The following is a 27068-nucleotide window of genomic DNA, read 5'->3' as shown; positions in this document are numbered from 1 at the left end:
GCCATTAAAAATTGTGCAGCTACAAACATGCATGTACACTGGTTCCTTGAGATACCAGTGACCCGACTTACAAGGTTTTTGAGATATGAGCTGTCATCAGACACATGCTTTGACTTGCGAGCGCACACTTGCGATACTAGCGTTGAATGGTGGCAGTGAACTCCTCTCAACAGTTCACAATAAGTGGAACTGACGAATAGCAAACAATTCTTACAAAAAGAGGCTTCAAGCTGTTTAGTGCCACTCTGAGTTTAAGTTTAGTGTCGAACTAAACTAGGAGAATTACATGCGTCTTTAAAAGAAGCGTGTACCTTAGCCGTTAGTCAACTACCTTAATGCTAACTTAATGCGTGTACAGTATAACCCTTTCAGCAACTGATAGTGGAACACAGATGGTGCAGCAACACATTTAGACATTTAATATACTGTTACAGAACTCACAATCATTTATTCTTTATCCTCTACGAGGAGCTGGGAGGAGCTGAGACATCTATACCGTTTTGACGTCCATTTACAGCGCATCCGTCTGTCTGTTGTGTACTGTCCACAGGTGGCCAAGGCGGGCAGCAGCATAATGGCCATTCAATTGATGCAAAGCGTGACAAACCTACTTAACTCTTTACATTCTATATATTCTATTTATTTCATTAATGTATGTTTTTATAAAGTACAACAGTATATAGACTGCGATTGGATGGCGAGCAGTTCAGGGTGTACCCCGCCTCTTGCCCAGAGTCAGCTGGGATGGAGACGAGAACCAGTCATGTCACTTTTCTCTCCACAGACAAACTGAGTGCTATTTATTCCTTACAAAAACACATTGCAACATGTTGTTTGGGGGGAGGCTGTGATGGATTCATGGTCTTTCCATTCAGTTCAAAGAAAGGGAATGATGATTTTAGATATGAGTGATTTGGGTTCAGAGCGTGGTCACAGAATTAATTAAACTCGTATCTCAAGGCACCACTGTAACCGTGTAGGCTCGTGCATTTGCATGCTTTTAAAAGTCCAATGTCTTCCCCTGAACTGTTTGGTTGAAGCCGTAAGTCTTCATAGAAACACGCACATAAAGAACTCTCACTGATATATACCAGCCAGGCCTCAAGCCATAAAAATCAACAACAGTCTCTTTGGTAGTTCCCATGTATATGCACATAGATGCACTTCAGTGGCGTCGTTTGATGCTGTCCTGGAAGTCCCTGATGAGTCTATGAAGACAGATGGTTTCTAGAGGCTGACACACACGCACGTACACACACACACACACACACACTTGTACACACAGACACGCACGCACGCACACACGCACCCACGCACGCGCACACACACACTTTATTTGCACTGTGTGAATTCATTAAACTTGTTTATGCTCTTCGCTCTTGTTTAGTTACTGTCACGTTTAGCTGCTTTTACATTTAACCACTACATCTGCTTTAATTCGGCCGGAGGAGACCCCTGTTTCACCCGACCCGCATGTAACTGACATTGACGTCACTCAGCCAAAATTTGACTTCTCTTGTTGTTTTGTTGGCGTATTTATTTCCCTCTCTCTGTCTCTTATTCCACCTCCTGTCCTCTGGGGTTTGCGCAGGCACATAGAGCCCATGGTAGGTGTTAATTAGGCAGAGGGGGAGAATGAAACAAAGAGAAGGATGGGAGGGAATGAGGGATGACGACAACAAAATCAAGGCCCTATTGTATTTGTGACGCAGTCACCAGAGACAGAAGGATTCACAAGCATAGTCGGGTGGGGAAACAAATAAAAATCATCAAATAATCGTTTGGTGAACATCTCTACTTACTGAGCAGTGAGGAACCAAAAGCGTGCATTCATTGTTTTTACCCAATGAATTGAAACCTGTGGCCCACTATGTATACATGACATGTCAACTAAGACAAACACTAGAGAAAAAGCAGAGAAACATTAAGAATTCTAGGGAGGCTGGATTGAGGCAGATTAAATATTTAAAAACAGACAGTTTTTAAAGATTTTTTGCAAACATATTGAACCCATCCATCCATTCCTCAATCCATCCTTTTCCATATCGCATTTTTCTTCACTAGGGTCACGGGTGGGCTGGAGCCTAGCCCAGCTGACTCTGGGCGAGAGGCACGGTATACCTTGAACTGGTGGCGAGCCAACTGCAGGGCACACATCGACAAACAACCATTCACACTCACATTCACACCTATGGGCAATTCGTAGTCTTCAATTAACCTACCATGTATGTTTTTGAGATGTGGGAGGAAACTGGAGAAGAAGAATCCACACTCTATATAATTTCTGTGAATTGGTAGGTGCTTCTGTTTTTGGTGAGCAACAAAATTAGTAACAGAGTTCAAATGGGCTGAGCAGTTTAAGAGCTATTTTTACAAAACACTGTAAATCCGTCTGGATTATTCTGAGGTATTACCTCAGATTTAACCAGTCCTACAAATTTTGCGAACACTTACTGTAGTTTATCCTGTTAAAATAATTCATTGGCCTAGTCTGAACATGTTACACAAAAGATAGTAAGAGTATGCACACAATAAAATGCAATAGCAATTTTGCTACATGGCATTGTGTGAATCTGGAGAGACAGATGGTGGTAGACTTTCCAAAAAGGATGGAAATGGCTTTTGTGAACACTTTTCCAGACGAGGCAGGAACATATGGTGACGCAGCACGCAGGTGGATTACATCTTGTGCAGACGATGTAATCTGAAGGAGGTAACTGACTGTAAGGTAGTGGTAGGGGAGAGTGTGGCTCGACAGCATAGGATGGTGGTGTGTAAGATGACTTTGGTGGTGGGGAGGAAGATTAAGAAGACAAAGGCAGAGTAGAGAACCATGTGGTGGATGCTGAGAAAGGAAGAGTGTTGTGCGGCTTTTCGGCAAGAGTTGAGGCAGGCTCTCGGTGGACAGGAGGAGCTTCTAGAAGACTAGACCGCTACAGCCAGGGTGATCAGAGAGGCAGGCAGGAAAGTACTTGGTGTATCTTCTGTTAAGAAAGGGGAGAAAGAGACTTAGTGGTGGAACCTCAAAGTGCAGGAAATCATACAAGGAAAGAGGTTGGCTCAGAAGAAGTGGGACAATGAGAGGACTAAGGAGAGGAGAAAGGAATACATGGAGATGTGACGTAGGGTGAAGGTTGAGGTGGCAAAGGCCAATCAAGAAGCATACGATGACATGTACGCCAGGTTGGACACTAAAGAAGGTGAAAAAGATCTAGTCCAGACAGAGGGCTAGAGATGAGCAGGCGGTTAGGGGGATTAAGGATAGAGATGGAAATGTGTTGACTGGTGCCAGTAGTGTGCTAGCTAGATGAAAAGAATACTTTGAGAAGTTTATGAGTGAGGAAAATGAGAGAGGAGTAGAAGAGGCAGGTGTGGTGGACCAGGAAGTGGCAATGGTTCGTAAAAAACGAAGTTAGAAAGCCACTAAAGAGGATGAAAAATTGAAAGGCAGTTGGTCCTGATGACATTCCAGTGGAGGTATGGAAGCATCTAGGAGAGATGGCTGTGGAGTTTTTGACCAGCTTGTTCAACTGAATTCTAGCAGGTGAGAAGATGCCTGAGGAATGGAGGAAACGTGTGCTGGCACCCATTTTTAAGAACAAGGGTGATGTGCAGAGCTGTGGGAACTATAGAGGAATAAAGTTAATGAGCCACACAATGAAGTTATGGGAAACAGTTGTGGAGGCTAGACTCAGGACAGAAGTGAGTATTTGCGAGCAACAGTATGGTTTCATGACATTCCACGTCCCGAGAGCCATCTTCCACATCCTCCACATTGACGGGACAAGCCGAAAGGAAAAGAAGAAGCATTGTGTGACTAAAATATTTTCCGAACAGTTTATGCATCTATGTACTACTACTATTACTACAACTACTACTCATGATAATAATAACACACATAACAATATCAATGGTAATAACAACAATAATAATAATAATGACAATACACAAATATAATGTACTGACCAAATGCTGCTTGGAATTATATGGTATTAGTCGCCCAAAAAAAAAAGTAGTCATTTTATTTTGTCCTCCCCCTGAGGAGAAATAGCCAAGGCCACTGGGAGTAGGGTACTCAACTTCTTTCACATGTATAATGCACATGCCAATTGAGAATTGACATCAATTAGAGTGAAGGCCACTGCTTAAAAGTTGAGACAGGAGCCCACAAGCCTTAGCTGAATAGCTGTCTGCCGATCCCACCAGTGCTACTGCAGCAGAGTCGACCCATCTTTCATTTTTGGTTTATATAACCACATGGGCTTGGCATTACTTTACTAAACCTTTAAAGCACCACAAGGAGTAGTTACATCCCAAGTCAAAACTTTATTGTGCCAAAAGGAAGCCTTATGTTAGCTCTGCCTGCCATCAACTTTCGAGGCTCTGGACATCAAGGAACATTACTCAGTGGAAGGTGTAAATCACTGTTATTGGTCTTTTTTTTTTTTTTTTACTTCAGAGGAGAAGGAACATCATTTCAATTTTATTTTAAATCTTTTCTGATTTGTACTCAGTGGAGCCCTTTCATAATGTAGTATTAGACAATGTCACGTAATCCAATAAACTGTCCTGCCATGAATTTTATTCATCAATTTTTTTGTCGTTCCAATTTAAATTCCATATTGGAGTCAGAAATATCATACGAATAATATCTGGTAAAACCACAGCTATCTTTGCAGAGGCATGATGTAGGATTACACATTTTTGCTATCTTTTTGTATTGAATGAATACTATCAATGATTCTGGGGCAAAGATTCTCACGTTAAGGTTTATATTTGCATCATCTTCTAGGTCACTGTATATTGATATATATTTTATATTTTACTGGTTGTCGATATTTATCTAAGGCATGTGTGCTGCGTTGAAATGATTTGAGGTTTGTGGTAATTTTAATTTCCATAACCACAGGAAACAATACTGTTATGCAAAACTTGAAAAGAAATCAAATTAAACAGCACAGTAGTTGGAAATTATGGATATTATGTATTTCCCCACTGCTCGGCCATATTCGTTAGATTGTGTTGTCTCTACCAATGCATTGTACCTGCTCAGCAACAAGCAGCAGACAAAAAAAAAAAAAATGAATAACCAATGAAACATTTATAAACTAAAGACAGCTCTGGCTTGGAGCACTTGGCAGGACTAAAGGAGTCAGATCATGCTACAAACAAATGCTCCAAAATTGTTAACCCAAGCCTGCTGCATACCATAGCAATTGAAAAGGTTCACTCCAAAGTGGAATAAATGTTTCCTTGCTGCGTTAAAGTCGATTCCACACAGCCAACATTATAGAAGTAAAGCTGGCGTATGTAACTTTTTTTTCACCCAAGCCACTACGAGAGGAGATGACACAATGCTGATTAAGCCTGTCAGCTACTCTGACATCCTACTGTATTTTTAAGTGTTTGAGCTTTCATAATTCGGATGGTGGTGCATTGAAAATGACATGATAGTGGAAATTACATACTGGACATTATGCATTTAGCTTCTCTTCAGGCGAAAGACAGACTACACCCTGAACTGGTCGGCAGTCAGTCTCAGGGCATTTGCACTCACATTCACAACTTCACTGAGTGGGAACTGAACCCACACTGCCCGCACCAAAGTCAGGCAAATGTACCCACTACACCATCAGTGACTTTAGAATAAAAGTGTGGTAGAATATTGTAGAACCACTACATACAACGTCATATCGCCGCAACAGTTCCGTTGTTGTAATACTGAATTCTAGCCTAGGGTCCGACAGAAGTTACATAATATAGCTTTAACTCCACTTTCAAGAGGTCGCTTCACAAATCAAGTCCCATTTCAGTGTAGTGTGGAATATAGACCAACTAGTCCCATATTGAAATGAGCAAATCTCAGTTCTGCAGTAAATGCTCAATTTACAGACATTACAAATCGCTGTTGCAGCCTTCCAAATCAAAATAAAGTGCACCCCCGCAATTCGAGGGGGATAAGGATCAGGCCTGAAAATCTGCTAATATTTGAAGTCCAATGTAATTGCATTGGGAAAAAAATACCATCAAAAATATTGAATAAGAATGAAATACAGGTCTGGTTCCCCACCACTGGGAAAAATAAAATAAATAATACATCTGCAAATAGGTGATTCCGCAGAATGCGTAACTGTGAATACGCGGGGGTGCACTGTACTTTCAGACATTACTGTTCAGTAGTAATTGTCATACTGTTTATAAAACAAGCTGTTATTGTTTGAAAACCAGGCTCAACAAGATGTTATATTTCATCCATATCACACTGATGCAAACCCCTTTTGGCACCCATTGGGGATCTGCCAACAAAACACAACTCCATGTCCAAAGCTCTGTGATTTTGTGGCTCCAAAACTGGAACGTCCTAATGCCACTCCTGTGCCTAGAAATACTGTACTAACTACTAACAGGGTGTGCGACAGTAGATCAGCCATGTTAAAGCCCAACACTTTCTGCGAATGTGTTGGAAGTTAGGCCCAGAACATAAAGACAGCTCTCTCCGTGCTTAGGGACCATATGGTTTACGGTTACGGCTCGGATATGCCATACTACTGCATCGCATGATATCGAAGGCTTCAAGCTCCACAAAACATGTGGACTCCACCAGAATTGTGACCCCTGCAGAAGAGTAGCAGGGTGCTCTGGACAACTGTCAGGATATCTCGAAGATTACAAAATCAGGAGATTAAGGAGTATAATCCCCCTGTTGTGGAAACATGCAGTCCGATCTCATTCATCCATCCGTCCATTTTCTATACTGCTTATCCTATTCAGGGTCAACCTATCCCAGTTGACTTTGGGTAAGACAGCAGCACCATTTAAAGTGCCTGTAAAAGCCAACATTATCTGACTCCCCCGCGAGGCAGGTTACCGGGTCTTTGTAATTTTTTATTTTTTTTTTTTAGCTCAATGTTAAGCTTTTTTTTCTGTCATCGGCTCTTACGTTGGTTTGAAGACTAAAATAAACGCTAAAAACCATCAGTGCAAAAGTGCAACCAACCGTTTACCTTGTTAGCTGTCTCAATGTTGGCATAGACGTATTTTATTGTTTCACTCACCCAGTTGACTGAGAGTTGACTTCACTGAAGCTACACGCGGTGTAGGCTGAGGCTCGAAGTGCCTCAGATGTTACACATCGTTAAAGGCTCCTTTGCGCAATATAATCTTATTCCAAGTGTTGCACTGAGACGACTGGTCATTAATTTTAACAAACCTAAGAACACTTTTGTTCGCCGCCGCCACCGTTGGGCACAAATTAAATTTAAATTTGGACGTTTCCGGGAGAACTGGAATATTAGTCCGGGCTCCAATCTATTCTCGATTCTCGATGCCCAACTCTAGCCTAAAGGCACCTGTAGGACTCTCAGACCATGAGAGAGAATATTCTCTGGTCTGATGAGACAAAGATTGAACTCTTTGGCGTCACTGCCAGGCGTCATGTTTAGAGAAAACCAGGCACCACTCATCACCTGACCAATACCATCTCGACAGTGAAGCATGGTGGTGGCAGCATCATGCTGTGGTGATGTTTTTCAGCAGTAGGAACTGCGAGACTAGTCAGGATTGAGGGAAAGATGATTGCAGCAATGTACTGAGGCGTTGTGGATGAAAACATGCTCCAGAGTCCTCAGGACCTTAGACTTGGGCGAAGGTTTACCTTCTAGCAGAACAACGACCCTAAGCACATAGCCAAGGCAACGAAGGAGTGGCTTCAGGACAACTCTGTGAATTTCCTTGAGTGGCCCAGACAGAGCCCAGACTTGAATCCGATTGAACATCTCTGGAGAGATCTGAAAATGGCTGTGTGCCGACGCTCCCCATCCAACCTGATGGAAGCTGAGAGGTGCTGCAAAGAAGAATGGGGGAAACTACCCAAAGATAGGTTTGGCAAATTTATGGCATCATATTCAAAAAGATTTGAGGCTGTAATTACTGCCAAAGGTGCTTCAACAAAATATTGAGAAAAGGCTGTGAATGCTTATGTTCATGCGAGGTCCTAGTTTTTTATTATGATTATTATTATTTTTTTTAATTTCATGTTGTGATTATAGGGTGTTGTGTAGAATTATGAGGAAAAAAAGGAATTAATTCCATTTTGGGATTATGCTGTAAGGTAACAAAATGTGGAAAAAGTGAAACGCTGTGAATACTTTCCGGATGCAGTGTGCGTGTGTGTGCGTGTGCGTGTGTGTGTGTGTGTGTGTGAGAGAGACAATAATGGCAGACTGCCACAACTATGCTTCTTCATTTGTGATTGCATGAATGTCGTATTATACTGTGTACCAGGGTGACGGGTGGAGTTCGCTAAGAGCTATCTAGTTCTGGTTTCTCCATGGAGAGCTTTTCATTTGGCTTTTTGGAAGTTTTAATCCAAGCCACATGAAGTCACATTTCCACGGGCAGTGATCCTTTCCTCAAAGGCATTTATTTATTTAAATCAGTCTTTGGAAAGTTTGACTTTCTCCAAGTCCATGACTCTCAGCTGGATTAGTCGAAAATGACCTGATTTTCAAGAAACCCTGTGTTTGGACAGCAAGAGAGAGGCTGCACCTTGGCTTTAGGGCCATGTAGAGTCAGAACTCGTCACATTTCGAGCTCATGGGGCATAAATTGGGACGAGCTTTTGTGAATGTTTTCGTTACACACTGTTCTCCAACAAACCATCCAACCAGCCAGCCATCACAAGTCAGAAATCATTTGAAGCATGGTGATGCCAGTCCTCTGTCACATTGCCTGGTTGAAAATCTTCTTGTGACTCATTTAACATGCATAAAGCATTTGCTGGTTTTATTGGGATAGGGAAATAATCCAGAGCCTCATCTTCAAGGTTTACTACACAAATATATCAGTAGTCAGACTTGCAGCAAATCACCTGTTCAACCCACCACCTCGCTCATGCTCCTCTTGTGACCTGCTGTATATCAGTAATAACCTGCTGATCAAACAGAGATAGCCATCACTTATTTGTGCAATTTCTTTTCCATCTCAGAGCCTACTTTGTGTCTACAGGGGCAGAGCAATGAGGATGTGAACTATTCAATAACACACTAGTTCCTGCATGGTTGTTTGTTTATATATATATATATATATATATATATATATATATATATATATATATATATATATATATATTTCACTTGCATTTTAAGTATTTTAATTTCGTGAGGGAAAAATATCTCGTTTCCGGGCCTCTCTGACAGAGCTAAAATGACTTTATACTCGTTGACATTTATAATCAAAGGTTTGATACATAGTGCTGGATGTGCTTCAGCTGTAGTGCAACTTTGTGTCTGATGCTTTCTACTTGACTCTGTGTGTGTGTGTGCGTGTGTTTGCGTGTGTGTGTGTGCGTGCCTGTGTGTGTGTGTGTTGTGTGGGCAAGAGTGGATAGGCTTGTCTACTTGGCCTTCTGAAAAATGAACCAGATAACATGTATTGTGAATGAAGGCAGAGTGGAAGATTGCTTTTGGGGTGCAGAAATGAGAGAAGGAGCGTAGGGGCAGTGCTTGTTAGTGTCTTGCCCGCATTCATAAATTTACCCGTGACATAGCTGGTGTAGCACAGTGTGTGTGTGTATTCATGTGCAAGTTTAATACGTTGCAGCATTTGTGTGTGTGTGTGCGTGCGCGTATGTGTGTGTATACTCGCAGCTGCGTGCACATGTGTTTCTACCACCCAACCCGTCTGAAATGTTGCCATGGCAACAAGCTGACTGAGGTAAATGAGTGTCCTGGCTCCGCTGAGGGATTGTGGGAAAGCAATATGCCAGCGTTCCGCCCCATTAGTTTGACGGACAGCGCGTTTGGCCTATGAGAGGTCAACTGGCAAGGGCAGCCGTATTAGTATTCCACAGGACAAACCTCAGGATTGGAATTACTCTAATGTCAATCTACCGGTGTGTTGGAGTGTGTGCAAAGGTGGGAACTGGGGCTTTGTAGATGGTGATACTCACCCTGTCGTGTAACACTTCACGCGGTGTACGTGTGTGTGTGTGTGTGTTTGTGTGTGGTTTGCCTGGGTGGCTTGCAGGCTCGTGCCAGCTTAGCATATTGCCATTTATCACCTCTCTGTCCCCTGTTTCTTCGACTTACCCGCTGCTCCCTTCAGTCAATACTAAACCAGTGAGACATGATTACACATAACTGGTCACTGGGCTTCCTGGCATAGATGACAAAACCCCCCATGTCTCCCCAGCTTTGAACCCATCCATTTATCCTTCACTTCCATTCTCTCCTAATATGAATAAACATTCATCTCATGCCTTGTTTATTTTTGTGCACCTGCATTTCATCCCCTTCCAAACCTTTTTGTCTCTGTTCAACCATGCCCCTCAATCCCTCCTGTCTTTTGTTTGCGCCTCTCCATCGGCGCATTGTTTATTCCTAATATCCCCATCACATCTCTTTGTCCCTGCAGAACCAAGCTTCATTTGTACAAATTGTTGAGGTGGTATCATGTATGGTGATGGAGGCAAAATAATGAATTCTGTTGTGTTTTTTAAATATGGAAATGAGTTTCAGTGACTTTAATGAATTGTAACCTGAATTCATGACTAATTCATGATAATGTGTTGATGTGCGTTAGTGGAATTAGGTGAAGCCAATTATGGCTGATTGTCAACGAGTTCATGATCTTCATTTGCAAGCATCATAGCCACTGAGGTATGAACAACCAGAGTGCTTAAACACTGTGATCATGCTAATTTGGTATGAGCTGCACCAAGAAATACATCAATAATGATGCATGTATCAAGCCCAGTATGACTTTGAACAGACACAACATTTAAGGCCTTTTCCTATTCTGGTTTTGCTCAGAAACCTTCCTGTTCTACTGTATTTGAGTGAGACTACCATGAGAAGTACTGAGAGAAAAGGTTGTTTGAGTTCTAAAAACCAGAGGTGGGAGTAAGTCACATATGTGCAAGTCTCAAGTCATAACCTTCAAGTCTCAAGCAAATCCCAACTCACTGCCGGAAAAAATCAAGCAAGTCAAGTCGAGTTGCCACTACATTTCAAGCAAGTCGAGTCAAGTCATTACTTGGTTAAAGCAAGTCGCAAGTCAAGTCATAAGATATTGCTCCAGTCGAAACATATATTGGAGTAGTAATGTTTTTTTCACATTGTCTTTTTAATAAACCATAACACAAAAAAAAGTATTCACACCTTGAGATTTTGATTGATTTAATTTATTGCACTGAATTGTTTTAAGGTTGTATTTCAAACTCAATTTAACTGAACTTTATTTCTGAACAAACTCTGCTGTGTACTTTGTGATGACAGCCTTGTAACTGCTGCGGTTCTTAAGAGAACACAATTAAGCAAAAGCCAAGACTGTTATCTGTTGGTCAAATATAATTAGATTTTTACCTAATGGGCTAATGGAGAATGAAATAGATTCATAAATAATGGAATAATAGATGGCAAAGTTGTTGCCTTCCTTAAAAAAAAAAAAAAAAAAGGAATGTGAACAATATCTGCATTCTTCCGCTTTCCTCTACTTTCATTAAATCACTCAGTCGGGTTTGTTAATTTATTTAAAAGCACTGACTCTGGACAATTGTCAATTGTCATTAGATCAAAGGTTCTGTTTCCTATGCTGTGGTCTCAAATTTAAAAACGGTGCAGACAGCTTTATCACAGACCCGAAAGCAGATGAAATTTTAATGGTAACACTTCAATAAATACGTTCAGTAGTATTAAAATTAGAGTCACACGTAGCCACTCACTATTTGTACTGTACTTACCAAGTGGAACACACTTTTGTCAACATTCTTATCGCCGTGATCGTAACCCAGACAGCAGACCTAAAGTATAACGCACCTGGCATCTTCTAGTGCTGACTCTTTTGTCATACCCGCAAACGTCTCTGCAACTTTTCTTTATTCTTTTCTCCACCTTACCAACGCCGCTTCACGTCTTCTGCATTCTGCGGTTGGCATCATATTTTAAAAAACAATGTCTTTTTTCTGGGGCTCAATCCCCGGCCCCGCCTGTGTGGAGTTTGCATGTTCTCCCCGTGCCTGCGTGGGTTTTCTCCGGGCACTCCGGTTTCCTCCCACATCCCAAAAACATGCATGAATTGGAGACTCTAAATTGCCCGTAGGTGTGACTGTGAGTGCGAATGGTTGTTTGTTTGTATATGCCCTGTGATTGGCTGGCAACCAGTTCAGGGTGTACCCCGCCTCCTGCCCGATGACTGCTGGGATAGGCTCCAGCACGCCTGCGACCCTAGTGAGGAGAAGCGGCTCAGACAATGGATGGATGGATGGATGGATAATGTACACACAGCACACAATATTGACAGAAAAAAACAGACTTGCGTGTACTTTGACTAAATGCCAAAGTATTCTGTAACAATGTCTTAACAAAATAAATCCATCCATCCATTTTCTGTACCGCTTATCCTCACAAGTGTCGCATGCGTGCTGGAGCCTATCCCAACTATCTTTGGGCGAGAGGCGGGATACACCCTGACCTGGTTGTCCAGCTGTGTTTGATTATACTGATTGGACTTGATTAGGAAAGCCGCACCCCTGTCTATATAAGACCTTCCATCTCACAGTGCATGTCAGCGCAAATGAGAATCAATGGGTCAAAGGTCTTCTTCACTTGGCGAAGCTCGTTTTCCTGCTTCCTCCACTTGAGAACCATGAATTCGTTGATCTTGAATTATCTCGCGGCTGCTCGATTCCCATGTTCCACCGCGTAACTGATAGCTTGCAGTTTAAACTGTGCTTCGTAAGCGTGTCTCTTCGTAGGTGCCATTTTCAGGGTTCCTTAGCCAAAACGATGTTGTTTTGCTCAATGGACATACCGGCGCTATATACTTACTGGGGGCGTGTCTTTAGTGTCCTCTGTCTCTGTCTGCCTTTCCTCTATATAAGCAGCGTGTCGGCATGAAATGCTCCCAGTCAGTCAAGCAGAGCGCTCATCACACAACAGTTATAGATTTTGGAACTCGGTGCACACATAAGGCGCGCCGCATTATAAGGTGCCCCGTCCATTTTGGAGAAAATGTAAGACTTTTAAGTGCGCATTTTGGTCGTGAAAATACGGTACTACGATGTTACTGTAGTCATCCAAAAAGCTGCAAAGCAATGCTGCTTTGCAAAGAAATTCAAGAACAGATGAAAAATAAAGTAATTGACATCTCATTCTGGAAACGTCTAATAAACTGCAGGCCTCCCTTGCCTCAGTTGAGGTCAGTATTCATGACTCAACAATGACTGGACGAAACTGCCATCCATGGCTAAGTTCCAAGATGAAAACCACTGCTGACCAAAAAGAACATAAAGGCTTATTTTACGTTTGCAAAAACAACAACAACAAAACCTTTTGGAAGAATATTGTATGGACTGACAAGACGAAAGTTTAACTTTTTGACAGGTGTGTCTCATAACATCTGGCGTAAATGTAACAGCATTTCAGAAAAAGAACATTATACAAACTGTCAATCACGGTGGTGGTAGTATGATAGTCTGGGGCTACTTTGCTCGTTCCGGGCCTGAGCGACTTGCTGTGAGTGATAGAACCATAAGTTCTGGTCTTTACCAGAAAATCCTGAAGGAAATTGTTCGGCCATCAGTTTGTGACTTCAAGCTGAAGCGTACTTGGGAATTGTACCAGGACAACACACCAGCAAGTCAACTTCTGAATAGCTTTGAATTCGGCAACCAGAACAGTCCAGTTGAGATCAGTTGCCCTGAGAAAGTAGATTTTAATTTTTTTTTTTTTTTTAAATAAATACAATCACCTTTTAAAAACTACATTTTATGTTTACTTGAGCTATCTTTGTCTGATTTTTACATTTGTTTCATGATGTTATAAATGAAAGTGGAGAAACTATGTAAAATATGAATAAGAATTTGAGAAGGGGGCAAATATTTTTTCACTGCATTGTACATGAAAGCGGGTTCTTAGGCAGAAAGAGAAGAGGAAAGCACAGAGCCTACAACTGAATGTGGGGACCTTGAATGTTGGGACTATGATAGGAAAATCTCGTACAGGAGAGCAGATGGAAATGCAGTAAGGCTAGACTTTTAGGGACAGGGTTTAAAATATTTTACCATGGTGTAGATGGGAAGAAAAATGGAGAAGGGGTTATTTTAAAGAAAGAGATATCGAAGAATGTCTTGGAGGTGAAAAGAGTATTAGATCGAGTGATGAGGCTGAAACTTGAAATTGAGGGTGTTATCTATAATGTGATTATTAACGGCTATGCCCCACAGGTAGGATGTGACCTAGAGGTGAAAAAGAAATTCTGGCAGGAGCTAGGTGAAGTAGTAATGAGCATTTCAGACAGAGAGAGAGTCATGATTGGTGCAGATTGTAATGGACATGTGAAGGAAACAGGGGTGATGAAGAAGTAATGGGTAAGTATGGCATGCAGGAAAGAAACTTGGAGGGATAGATGGTGGTAGACTTTGCAAAAAGGATGCAAATGGCTGTAGTGAACATGTTCTTCCAGAAGAGGCAGGAACATAACATGACCTACAAGAGCGGAGGTAGAAGCACGCAGGTGGATTACATCTTGTGCAGACGATGTAATCTGAAGGAGGTTACTGACTGTAAGGGAGGGGAGAGTGGGGCTAGACAGCATAGGATGGTGGTGTGTAAGATGACTCTGGTGGTGGGGAGGAAGATTAGGAAGACAAAGGCAGAGAAGAGAACCATGTGGTGGAAGCTGAGACAGGACGAGTGTTGTGCAGATTTTCGGGAAGAGGTGAGACAGGCTCTCGGTGTACAGAGAAGGTCAGAAGGAGCTAAATTGTGTCTTTGTGGATCTAGAGAAAGGAACTGTGGTACAGCATGCGGAAGTCTGAAGTGGCAGAGAAGTATGTTAAAATAATACAGGACATGTATGAATGGAATTTAAGGTGGAGGTGGGACTGCATCAGGGATCAGACATGAGCCCCTTCCTGTTTGCAGTGGTGATGGATAGGCTGACAGATGAGGTCAGACTGGAATACCCATGGACCATGATGTTTGCAGGTGGCATTGTGATCTGCAGTGAAAACAGGGAGCAGGTGGAACAGTTAGAAAGGTGGAGGCATACACTGGAAAGGAGAGGAATGAAGATTAGCCGAAGTAAGACAGAATATATGTGCATGAATGAGAGGGGTGGAGGGGGAAGGGAGACGAGATAGCAAGGGTGGAGGACTTAAAATACTTGGGGTCAACCGTCCAGAGCAATGGTGAGTGTGGTAAGGAAGTGAAGAAATGGGTCCAAGCAGGTTGGAACGGGTGGAGGAAGGTGTCAGGTGTGTTATGTGACCGAAAAGTCTGTGCTAGGATGAAGGGAAAGGTTTATTAGACAGTGGTGAGGCCAGCCATGATGCACGGAGTAGAAACAGTGGCACTGAAGAGACAACAGGAAGCAGAACTGGAGGTAGCGGAAATGAAGATGTTGAGGTTCGCTCTCGGAGTGACCATGTTGGATAAAATTAGAAATGAGCTCATCAGAGGGACAACCAAGGTTTGATGTTTTGGAGACAAAGTTAGAGAGAGCAGACTTCGATGGTTTGGACACGTCCAGAGGAGAAATAGTGAGTATATTGGTAGAAGGATGATGAGGATGGAGCTGCCAGGCAAGAGAGCTAGAGGAAGACCACAGAGAAGGTCGATGGATGTTGTGAGGGAAGACATGAGGGCAGTTGGTGCTACAGAGGAGGATGCAGGAGATAGGCTTACATGGAAAAGGATGATGCGCTGTGGCGACCCCTAACATGACAAGCCGAAAGGGAAAGAAGACTGTACATGATATCTAACACTGTTAGAAATAGGAGTCAATGTATACCCCCGAGGATACCTACACCAATGTGCCCCATAGCACTAATTATTGGGCCCTGTTTGTACCTTGACAAACAGGACGTGTGTTCCCAAGCTGTAAAAATCAAGTGTGAGGGTACACCCCTCGTTTCCCACAGGAGATAATATAAGTGGAAGTAATCCATTCCAGGTTCAAATTGTCACCATCATAAAACCTTCATTAACTCTGCAAGCATTTTTAATTCACATTTTAAAGTTCGAAAAAACGAGATAGTCACTGTTAATGTAGTCACACACAAAAAATTGAATTACCTTTCATGCCGAATGATGACAGCATAATTCAAAGGCGATTTACATCAACAGATGCAACTCCATCTAATTTTTAAAGTCTTAATTTGAAAGTTAACCACCAACTTTGATAACAAGTGACTCTGGTGTCTTACTGTTATTAATGTAAGCATGCGTACTTCACTAACTTCCTATGTATAATCTTCGCCGCTTCCAACTCATCGTTTCCTTCTAAATTAAGCACGATTCTTATTTCATTCCATAAACGCTACAAGGGTTAAGGCCGATAACGGCCGCATTGCATCACGTGACCAACGCATTGGGCCGCGTGACCCCTATGCGTCACTTGACACACACGCGACAAACATTGTTGCTGTCCGGAGAATGCCGCGGAGATCATCTCTCGTGATTGGTCCGTTTTAGTCACATGCTGTGATGACGTACTCAGCGTTCCCCTTGGTTCCACATACCACCTACGCCGCCGCCTTCTTGATCGATTATGCAGCATAATTAAACGTATCATCTGGTCATCTATATCCTTTTGTTCAAGCAGACACTGTTCAACAGTCGCCATTATTGTTCCTTTGTTCCTTGTTCTGGAAAGAAAAGGAAAAAAACTACCGGAAATGGCCAAAAAATGCAGAGGAAACTCCACCCTGTGGCGGCCTAACCAAGACCAGCCGTAGTGACACCCCCGATTTAGAGAACTGCAGTACATTTTCAAAACTCCGCGCGTGGGTTGCGCTCGAGTATAAAGGCAAACTGCGTGCGGGATAGCCTCATTGACATCAGTGCGGTCGCCGTCCGCGCGAGTGTAAAGAAGCCTTGAGATGTCACATGTAATTGTCATAGAATTAACTTTCTTGGAGCGGATTTTCTCTGAATGGCAGATGTCACTTAATCCAGGATTTTGGTGTGTTGACAAAAAAACAGTGCTGGAATACTTAATACAGAATGTTTTGTGTCAAGTCAAAATGGCATTGTTGTTACTTAAGGCCAATGTAGTCCCCTCAGTGTAGTGGAATAGATCCACCTGCTTGTATTGTGAAGGTATGGAACATCCACATATGCCTTAAAATTGTGATATACACATTAACATTAGAACAGCACGGCTTAAAGTACTCCATCATAGTTCCGGAAATCTGGCTTCTGAATTTTTTTCTGACAAGATCTGCCCTAGATATATCCGGCCCTTTCTTCACCCGAGTGTCCCAGACATGTGGCCACAAGTCCGATGGTACGACCACAAAGTCGATCATCAAACTGCGGCCTCGGGTGTCCTGGTGCCAAGTGCATCTGTGGACACCCTTATGCTTGAACATGTTTGTTGTGGTGATGAGCACAGAAGTCCAATAACAAAACTCCACTCGGGTTCTGATCGGGGGGGGCAAAAATTTAAAAAAAGAGAGAAATAAGTACTCTTACTGCTGTACTATATTTTGATTTCGAAAAATACTACAGTTTGTTTTCTTATTACGTTTACTAATGTACCTACTGAGCGTGTTTAGTGGAAAGAAGTTGTTATCTACCCAAACATTTCAAATAATACATTATAGAGCTGTACTTACAATACCGTATTACCATGAAAATGTAATATTTTTGGTCATGGTTATTACACCGTCAGAATGCGTGCTGTAGTGATAAACATATTGTTTTTCAACATGGTTTCATTCGAGAAAATGGACTGATTGAAGAAATCCCAATGATCAAAATGATAGATGTTAAATTTTATGATTGATTGAAATTTAAGAAACAACATCTCACTTTAAGTACATCAAAATATTCAGATACACCATGCTTTTGTTTCCTCTTTCCAGTCCTCTGTTGAACACATTCATGGTCGTTAGGCCTAGTGCGGTTCAAAGATAGACACTTCTGAATATTATGTAGATTTATGAAAATGTCATTACCAGAGACTAATTGACCAAAAAGTCAAAGTCAGCTGAGTCCTTAATAACACATTAAATTGAGCAATTAACCAAGGCAGTAGCCCCCAAATCCATTTAGTAGACTGACATCAAGTGATCCAGATGCTTCTGCTCTTTAAAAGTAAAGAGGGGGATTATGGGTCAAGGTTAACACCTGCAAAAGGCGGTAAATTTGTCATTATCCTGAGCCGTGCAGAGCAAAACCTGCTGACACCTTCTTCAGTTGAGTAAAAGTCTTAGTCGGACTTCAAACACATGACTGGCTGCAGGTGATTCTCGCAAGTGGGCCAAATGTCTGAATCCCGTCATCTCTCCCCTCCAGTGGACGGAGCTATCCACCGTGCTGCAGGGCCCCTCTTAAAGAAAGAGTGCGCCTCCCTCCACGGCTGCCAGACTGGACAAGCAAAGGTCACCTGCGGCTACGGCCTCCCCGCCAAGTGTGAGTACAAATTTTGTGTAACAGCCAGCTGTTCAATGGAAGCTCCTGAGCGTGCCCATCCTGGTGGGAGTGTGTCGCCAAGTGCGACGGACATGCAGGGATATTTTCATGCACTAGAAATTCGACAGATAAGTAAAGGTCACACAGCTTTATGAATAAAATAGAAATAAGGAATCCGAGCGGTTTCTTTGTCACATAAATTATGCAGATGTTTAATTCTCCATATCAGCATCCAGAAGCCTATGCAGGTATCTCTAATAGTGTCCCTTGCAGTTTTCCACATACAGGAGCAAATTGCACTCAATTAAGTGGCACTTTATGATGAACATTTAGAGTGACCGGAAAACATTCAGTTGTTGTTTCAGGTTAAAAAAAAAATGTGTCCGCCAACATGTGGAGAACCTTAGTGTCTCATATAGACATAAACAAGGAGTTCCACACACTACAGAGTGTTGCTTCAAAAACTCCTGGACATAAGCTGATTATTTATTAACAGGAGCCACTATATAAAAAACTGTTTCTATAGGAATTATATCTGGCCCACAGTCCTATATTTTGTGGAAATCAGCAGTTTTTGTGTGACACTAACAGCCTCATTGAACCCTTAATAACTGTACAAGTAAGTAGCATTTTAACATTCTTTTGCCGTGTGTGGGTAACATGACCTAACAACATTGTTGGAAATCATACAATAATTTTATCACTGTTTTCCAGCAATGCCAGCGTCATTAAACGTCACTGAACTTTACAAACACGGTGCACTTGACGCACTACAATTAGTCATGAATATTTTCATGAACATTTAAAAAAAAGAAATCAGTTAAGCAGTTAATCAGTCTTCTATTAATTATAGTGCATTACTTTTTGGATGAAATCCAACAAAATTCTGAGGCGGTGTGAGATGATTTTTATTTATTCATGCTAATGAGACGAGCGTGTACTTTAACTAAATGCCAAAGTATTCTGTAACAATGCCTGAACAAAATAAATCCATCCATCCATTTTCTGTACCGCTTACCGGGCGTGCTGGAGCCTATCCCAGCTATCTTTGGGTGAGAGGCGAGGTACACCCTGAACTGGTCGCCAGTCAATCCCAGGGCACATACAGTGGCTACGGAAAGTATTCAGGCCCCCTTAACATTTTCACTCTTTGTTATATTGCAGCCATTTGATAAAATCATTGAAGTTCATTTTTTCCTCATTAATGTACACACAGCACTCCATATTGACAGAATAAAATGTATTTGTTGAAATTTTTGCAGAGTTGTTAAAAAAGAAAAACTGAAACCACACACAGCCATAAGTATTCAGACCTTTTGCTGTGACACTCATATATTTAACTCGGATGCTGTCCATTTCTTCTGATCATCCTAAAGATGGTTCTACACCGTCATTGGAGTCCAGCTCTGTTTGATTATACTGATTGGACTTGATTAGGAAAGCCACGCACGTGTCTATACAGGACCTTACAGCTCATAGAGCACGTCAGAGCAAATGAGAATCATGAGGTCCACGGAACTGCCTGAAGAGCCCAGGGACGGAATTGAGGCAAGGCACAGAAAAAAAAAGAGAGAGAGAGAGTTACATATATTACATGATAGAAATGATGTAAACATGAATAATTGGTTCCAGCCGTGACAAAAGTCCCTATGTGTGTATCTCTAAGCGTGTGCATTATGAACACAATATAAAGTAACACATTTCTGCAAATGAAACTTGTCAAGGGGTGATTGATCCAAAATGTTTTTTTCTTAACCAAGTTTAAAAGAACAACATAATTTAATAATTTTCCTTCTCATTTATATGCAGCGACCCTGCCAACACGCAATCAAACAGTCTCACGAGTCCTTCCGGTGCATTCACAAAATCACTTAATTTTCCCAACCAGGTTGCTACAATTATGAAGGATAAAAAATGAAATCCTCTTGCAGCTTTCTCTTTTCTTAACAATAAGTCGTCATGTAAGTGCATCGCTATCTCGCAAATGGTAGACCAGCTGTTTTTTGTTTCTCCAAACGAGCAACATCTTTTCGACTTGGTCCAGAAGTTTCTCTTGGTCCTTTTGAAGATACTTCACTTTCTTGGCCATGTCAGCAGCAACATGAAATGCGTGTGCCATTGACATACTCCACAGTTAGTCCCACCTCCTTGCCATGTTTGCCTTTTGCTTTTCTTGGACCGATACTGAATTAGCAAAAGATGAAATAAAAGTGCAAAACATTGACAAGCCACACTATGAAGCAGTGTGCAAACTAGTGACCGACCGTGATGCTGGAGTGGCTGAGAGCGAGCCGCCTACCCACAATGGCTGCACCGCCCGGCACGAAAGGGATGAATGAAACCTTTGTCCACTGCGACAGGCTTTGACCATTGGACAATATTTTTGTTTGATCTGTGGTTCGTAAATGGCATAGCTCTAACACTGAGGCGTTCGTTAATCGGGGTTCCGCTGTACCTCCAGAATTCAATATTACATTATAGTCAGTCTTTACACGTTTTTGGCAACTATTTTCAAATATGTACAGTATTATGTATTGAGACAAAAACAATCTCAGAATTCACTTTACATGGTCTTTATTATGATTTGATTTGCCTTTGTACCTTTTGTTTGAAATCCTATTTAATTCTTGTTGGAATGGTGCCGCCTGTGTGTTTATTTATGCATGAGTAAATACAATATGTTGACTTTGGAAAATGGATGAAGTGAAGCTTTTATAGAACCCGGGAGTGGATGAGCTCTTCCATATTCTGCTCTTCATTCTTCTTTTTTGATTATGATGATGATGTTTGTGTGCTTGTGTGTAGGTGCTGCCCAAGTATGTGTATTCCTCTCCCTCCCCAACAAAATATAGAGCCCCAAGAATAATCAAGCAAGTGCCTTCTTTAATGCTTAAACACTCACAATGGGTCTTGATTGACTGTCAGCAGGAGGAAAAGAGGAAGTAGACAGTATCAATGGAGGTAAAGCAAAGTAGGGTTGACAAAATAGACTATGAAGAGACTTGGAGCGTGATTGGCACCGAGGAAAAGAGCTTTTACAAAACAACACTGTTTTTAACAAGACAAAAACAACAAGAAATCTTGTTGTTTTGGATGTTTGTTAGCATGAAAATTGTGTTTTGGAGCCAGGAAACTGTCTCAAAGTGGGCACTCAAAAAAAAGTGCTCGCTTACGCCACGACCAAAACAACAGTGGCTGACCAGAGTGTCCCTATCATTCAAAACAGTTTCCGATAAGACGTAGTTGGACAGTTGCTGCATATTCGTAACGTGTTTCTCCTGGCATATACATTTGGGTGCTTTTTTGGTTGTTTTTGCAGGTCAGTGGGAATGTATTGACAACATTGTTGTCTTTATGTGAACATTTTCCACCCAAAATAAACATGTTTGAGATATCCTCAGGGCATTGAATTGGTTGGAATTGGACTGTCTTCGAAGATGTTTCACCTCTCATCCGGGCAGGCTTCATCAGTTCATGCACAAGGCTAGGTCGGACAGCAATAGCCTGTTTTTTGATAAGAAAACCCAACTATGTATGTTCCAAGTTAGAGGCACGCCCCAAACCACAAGACAAGTCAGTTTTACAATTGAAAGCCTTGAGGTAAAAGATGTAAAAAAAAATCTTCTCAAATTACAAACAATTCTGCCCGAAGAGGTCTGTTAAAAGGTAGTCACATTCACAACTAAAGCCCAGCTTGAGCAGCACAACAAAACCAAAAGCAAGACGAACAAGAACATTTCAGAGATTACAACTGAGACATAACACCTCCACTTCACAATTGCTTACATGTAGGCAAAAATAGGAATTCAACTCATTCAGAAGTATACAATAAATGGGTAAAAAATGGTCAGACAGATAACTTACCCAATCAGAGAAGGTGGTTTGGGCTAAAGGGTCAAATTTTGCCGTGACACCACAGCAAGGTTGAATATTTGATATGAACACGGCGTCTGAAGCAGCTGTAGCGTATGCGGGTTAAATAAACATGCATAATTTAAGTTAAATTTAATTTAACATAATTTAGGAGAAAAGAATAAGATGGAAGCGATGCCTGCGTTACTTCCGGTTTAGCGTAATTTTAAATTACAGCGTTATAAATTTAGATATTTTATCAATTAAGAGGGGCACCACGTCGCTTTTTATGTGGATAAAATTTAGGAAAAACGACGAGAAACCTTCTTATCAGTCTTGTAATCTGAAGGTTGCTACACTGTATGAAATTTTGATAAGAGTTCGAGACGGCCAGAGGTTTCTTGTTAAATTGTTTGTGGTTTAATTTGCTCTGCATATTTTATACTACTGTATTTTCATGTGTATGCAATTAGTTAAGCGATAAGATGCAGTTTACCATTTTAAAGAGTTAACTGAAATAAGTTGCACTTCCAAATACAGTTTTTGCCGAAAAGCCAAATAGGAGCAGGACACAGCATGTGAGGCTGGGGGACACCACCTCATCTATGTGTACCATCAGCACCGGGGCGCCCCAAGAATGTGTCCTCTCTCCGCTGCTCTTCTCTCTGTAATAAAGAGAATTCTGATTCTGATTATACATTTATACGGGTTCACAGTCATAGCGGCCCTCCAAGGACAATCATAACTACGATGTGGCTGGTGAAATACAATTATCCACCCCTGATCTTTATGAACCATAACTATGATGTGGCCTGCGATTTAAATTAGTTTGCCACACCTGCATTGGAAGGGCTTGATTTTTGTTCCTTAGTTTTCACATGAAGTTGCTCTATGATAAAATGTTGTGTTGCTTTTTTCATTGGGCCCCACCTGCCTTCCTCGACAAATACAGCACAGAGTAAATGTTTTATATTTGGGAAGGGAGTGACATTCCTTGTGGGTAAGAACACAGTTGGAGGTGGATAGAGGCCCACAAAGATGAAGTACTGATGGAAACGGAGAGCTACAAAGAGAGAAAGCTATCACTCTGTCAAAAACTTGCTTTTCTTTTCTTCCCCTCCCCGACTCTTGCGTTCTGCTCCCTCAGTGGCCAATTACCGCAAATTAAAAAGCTCTCTCCCCCTCTTCCTCTCACTTCAAGACCCCCATCTCACTGCGTCGCCTGTCACCCAGACAAGTTCTCTCTTTTCTCTCTCCTCTGACAAATCAGTTTCTGCCTCATGACATCAACAAGGCCCAAACACCTCTTCTTCACTTTTCTACCTTTTCGCTCGCAACTCCTCCTCACATTTCTCTATCCCTCCATTTTTCTTGCTTCCACCCCACCAGATCAGCTCTTCCCGCCTCACCTACTCCCCTCTCCAAGTTCCCATGGTCACCATCATCTTCGGCAGTCATGTTGCTTTAAGAAAAGCCTTGACGGTGCTCTCGGCTAAAGAATGTTGTGCTGTTGCCTTTGTTACTTTTTTTTTCTGATTTTGACACAACTGACAACTTTCCTTGGCTTCTTCCTGCCACGGTGTCAGCAGTGCGATTCGTGGAGGTGCTAAAATCCTTCAGCAAAGCTTCTGCTCAGCCTAATGGTGGCGATGAGCGGGAGGATTATGATTATGATCACAGCGGCAGGGATGGTGTTAATTCATTGATTCATTCACCGTCACGAGGAACAAAGGCTTTTTACACCAAATACCACCTCAAAAAATGCACTTACTTACGTGACGTCAGCCGTGCAGCGCGTTAAACCAGCTCGCAGTCTGGACTAAAGACGAACTTGAAACACCACTTTTCATTGTAAATATTAAGATAAGTATTGTAAGCCTTTCAGTGAGTCAGTCCTTAACCTTCATCACCGATTTATGACCGCGCACTCGGAATAATTAACGCACAATGCATTGCGCACTTAACATGCCAGTAAAACTGTATTCTTAATGTGTAAATTAAAAAGTAACAACAATCCAATATGCTTTTCACAAAGGAACATGTCAAAAAATAGTGTGGCGATAGTGAAATCGTGCATTTCTTTGCACTGTCACTGTGCATTGTAGAATCAACAATCACGTCCCAATCGCTTTCTTTCACCTTTTGTGAAATCCGCAGTCTCTGTGAACGGTTAAATGCTATTGAATAGGTGGACTGCGGTTTTTCGAGTTACCAGCTACACATCAGTACTTGGTGAGAAACATCGATGACTCTAAAGTAACTATTGCTGGTTTGAAAAGTAACTGTAGTCGGATTACTCTCGCGGGGAAAGTAACGTGTTACTTCGCTCGTTACACAAAATAGCGTTACTGGCATCGCTGCCGCTCACGTAAATTTACACAAACTCTCCCAACTTGCTGATGCTCTTAGATTGCTTTGATTGCCACAGTATAGTAAACATAGTGTGGGGAGGAGTGTTTTATTTTGGAGAGCTGGAAGGCTTTTTGCTCCATGACGGGACTCGTTTGCTGCGCGGTTCTCCGCTGCTATCCGGTGGGTTTCACCAACAGGTATTCCTGCATGACAAGTATTCCTTCAATTAACCTAACATGCACGGTTGTGGTGGTAGAAAGCCGAAGTACCAGAAGAAAACCCGCAAGCAGTAGGAAGAGAGGCGCACTGTGTAGATGCCCCCATATTTAATAAAAGATGGAAGGCATGTTTGAGGGAGGCTAAAGAATATTGTGTACGTTTCTATTAGCGTCCTTTCCATCTGTTCCCCTTCCTCGTTCTCATTTTCTCGTTCTCAAAGGTAAAAAGAGAAAGATGGAGCTGAAGGGCCCAAACCAGACTTGAGCCTGCCTCTTTTTTTTCTAAATGTAATAGTTGTCCACGCTCTACTAAACACAAACTGAGGTGGCTTGCACAAAAGGCCAGCTCGCCTTTTTCCTGTCTCCTGATTTAAAAGCAGATGAAGAAAGGCGAGGGCCAGATGGAGTTACGTGATGAGAGGAGGCAGCGAGGGAGATTGACTGAAAGGGGGGTGAGGAAGAAAGGATTGACGGGCGTTGAGTATGAAAAGCAGGAGCGGCTACGCGTGGCTTCCCAGGTAAGAATGCGTGGAGGCCACAGGGGATGAGAGAGGGAGGAGATTGAGGGTGGACAGAGCCAAAAAGAGGGGGACAAAGCCCAGCCTCAATGGCAGATAAAGGGTGGGTGTCACCGGATGGCACAGAGTCAAGCTCTCTTAAAGCGCTCGCCAGTGTGACGCCCACCTTGGAGAGGGGTTGGTTTCAACGCACGCACGCACACACACACACACACACACACACACACACACTCCGTAGTCTCCTCATTGGGGTGGTTATGAGCAGTGATGGGAGTAATAGCATTATAAATGAACAGGGTTACTAACTATGACTTTTTTCACGCATATTCAAATTACTTTTCCAATCATGTTAACACCATTATCGTTAATGCCAAATAACCTGGTGCGTGAATTTATGTTTGGGAAAGCTGAAGCTGTTTTCATTAGCCCAGCGAGATTTCACAACCGCATAAATGTTGCTGATCGGCTGAAGTAGAGTCACATTTCGTTGTGAGCCAATCAGTGGTAGAGTTGGGTGGGTGCTGTTGACGCAAACGAAAGCAAGGATGGTTGCACAAATGCACACGCGACGACTAGACACTAGTAGTGAGGACTGAGGAAATAATAAACAACAGGAATGACAAGCCCAGTTTATTCTATAGGTAAAGCAGCCTTCTTTAACTAGAAGTATTGAATATTGTTTTTCCAGAAATGAAATTAACGGAGAGAATGTACTATACATCTCAAATGCACATGATTATGCCACAGACAAAAGTGCTTCCCAATACCAGAGTCGATCCAAAATGATGAAACATCTTTTACCAGCACATTCTTCTATGAAACGAGTGGCCATGAAGGCCGAACGAGACGAAGCCAGTGCCGTGCCACCGAAACAAATGAAGACTGTTTTTTTTTTTCCATTTTCTTTGGGTTTTTTTCTCTCTCAGACGGAGCATACCAAACTGGTCAATGATTTCGTTGACCTGCGGTGAGTCATACTCATTCAAAGCATCAGTTGCCAGAATACCAGTCGGAGTAGGGGTAGGCATTCCATTAACCCTACGTTCTTGAAATATGTAGACGCTCAGTAAGGTGAAATAAATATAAAAAGTTCTAAATCATCTATTGTGTTATTTTGAATTGACCCTCTTTGTAAACATAGTAAATATAGCTATAATATTACATGCCATTTGATTGGTGGCTAGACATACTTCGTCCCACAGGAACATTGAAATAGATTATATTTGTGCACACTGTTTCGATCAGTAATTTATTGTATTAAGTGACCATTTCAATGTAACGGGTCACCAACAAGGGCCACGCGTGAATAACTGGAGAATATTTTGTTGAAAATACCAGCAAGTACGGTATGTACCAATTTTCTGGAAGCATTGTGACACTTTATTTGGTTTTGTTTAATTTTACACTACATTGACTTAAAACTCTTTGTGTTGAAGAAAATACTTTAATTAGGGCCTACAGTATTTCAAACAGTTATTGTTTGAGGTCCACTAAATGTTAAGTAAGTAATGAGTAATTTGCCCAACACGATGAGATAGCAAGGTTCACTAGTGGGTGGCACATCAGCCTTACAGTTCTGAGGTTCTGGGTATGAATCACAGCTCCGGCCTTGCTGTGTGGAGTTTGCCCGTTCCAAAAACATTTCAGTTAATGGGAGACTCTAAATTGTCCTTAGGTGTGAATGCGTGTGTGAATGGTTGTTTGTATAT

The 27068-nt window shown here is 41.9% G+C and overlaps 1 protein-coding gene across 5 annotated transcripts in view; it reads left to right on the top strand.

The window, feature by feature from the left end:
- Nucleotides 1-27068, top strand: part of macrod1 (mono-ADP ribosylhydrolase 1) — a 174517-nt gene that overhangs the window by 112516 nt on the left and 34933 nt on the right. For 4 of the 5 annotated variants that reach the window (XM_061685329.1, XM_061685330.1, XM_061685332.1 and 1 more), the window contains exon 5: nt 18303-18419. The exons of the other annotated variant lie outside the window; for it this stretch is intronic. In XM_061685329.1, the coding sequence (XP_061541313.1) occupies nt 18303-18419 (117 nt within the window). The remainder of the gene's footprint in view (nt 1-18302; nt 18420-27068) is intronic. 5 annotated transcript variants of the gene reach the window in all.

This window comes from Phycodurus eques, chromosome 9 (assembly GCF_024500275.1).
Source record: "Phycodurus eques isolate BA_2022a chromosome 9, UOR_Pequ_1.1, whole genome shotgun sequence".
Lineage (NCBI taxonomy): Eukaryota > Metazoa > Chordata > Actinopteri > Syngnathiformes > Syngnathidae > Phycodurus > Phycodurus eques.
The sequence above is the reverse complement of the archived record's forward strand: the minus strand, read 5'-3'. Positions and strand labels throughout refer to the sequence as shown.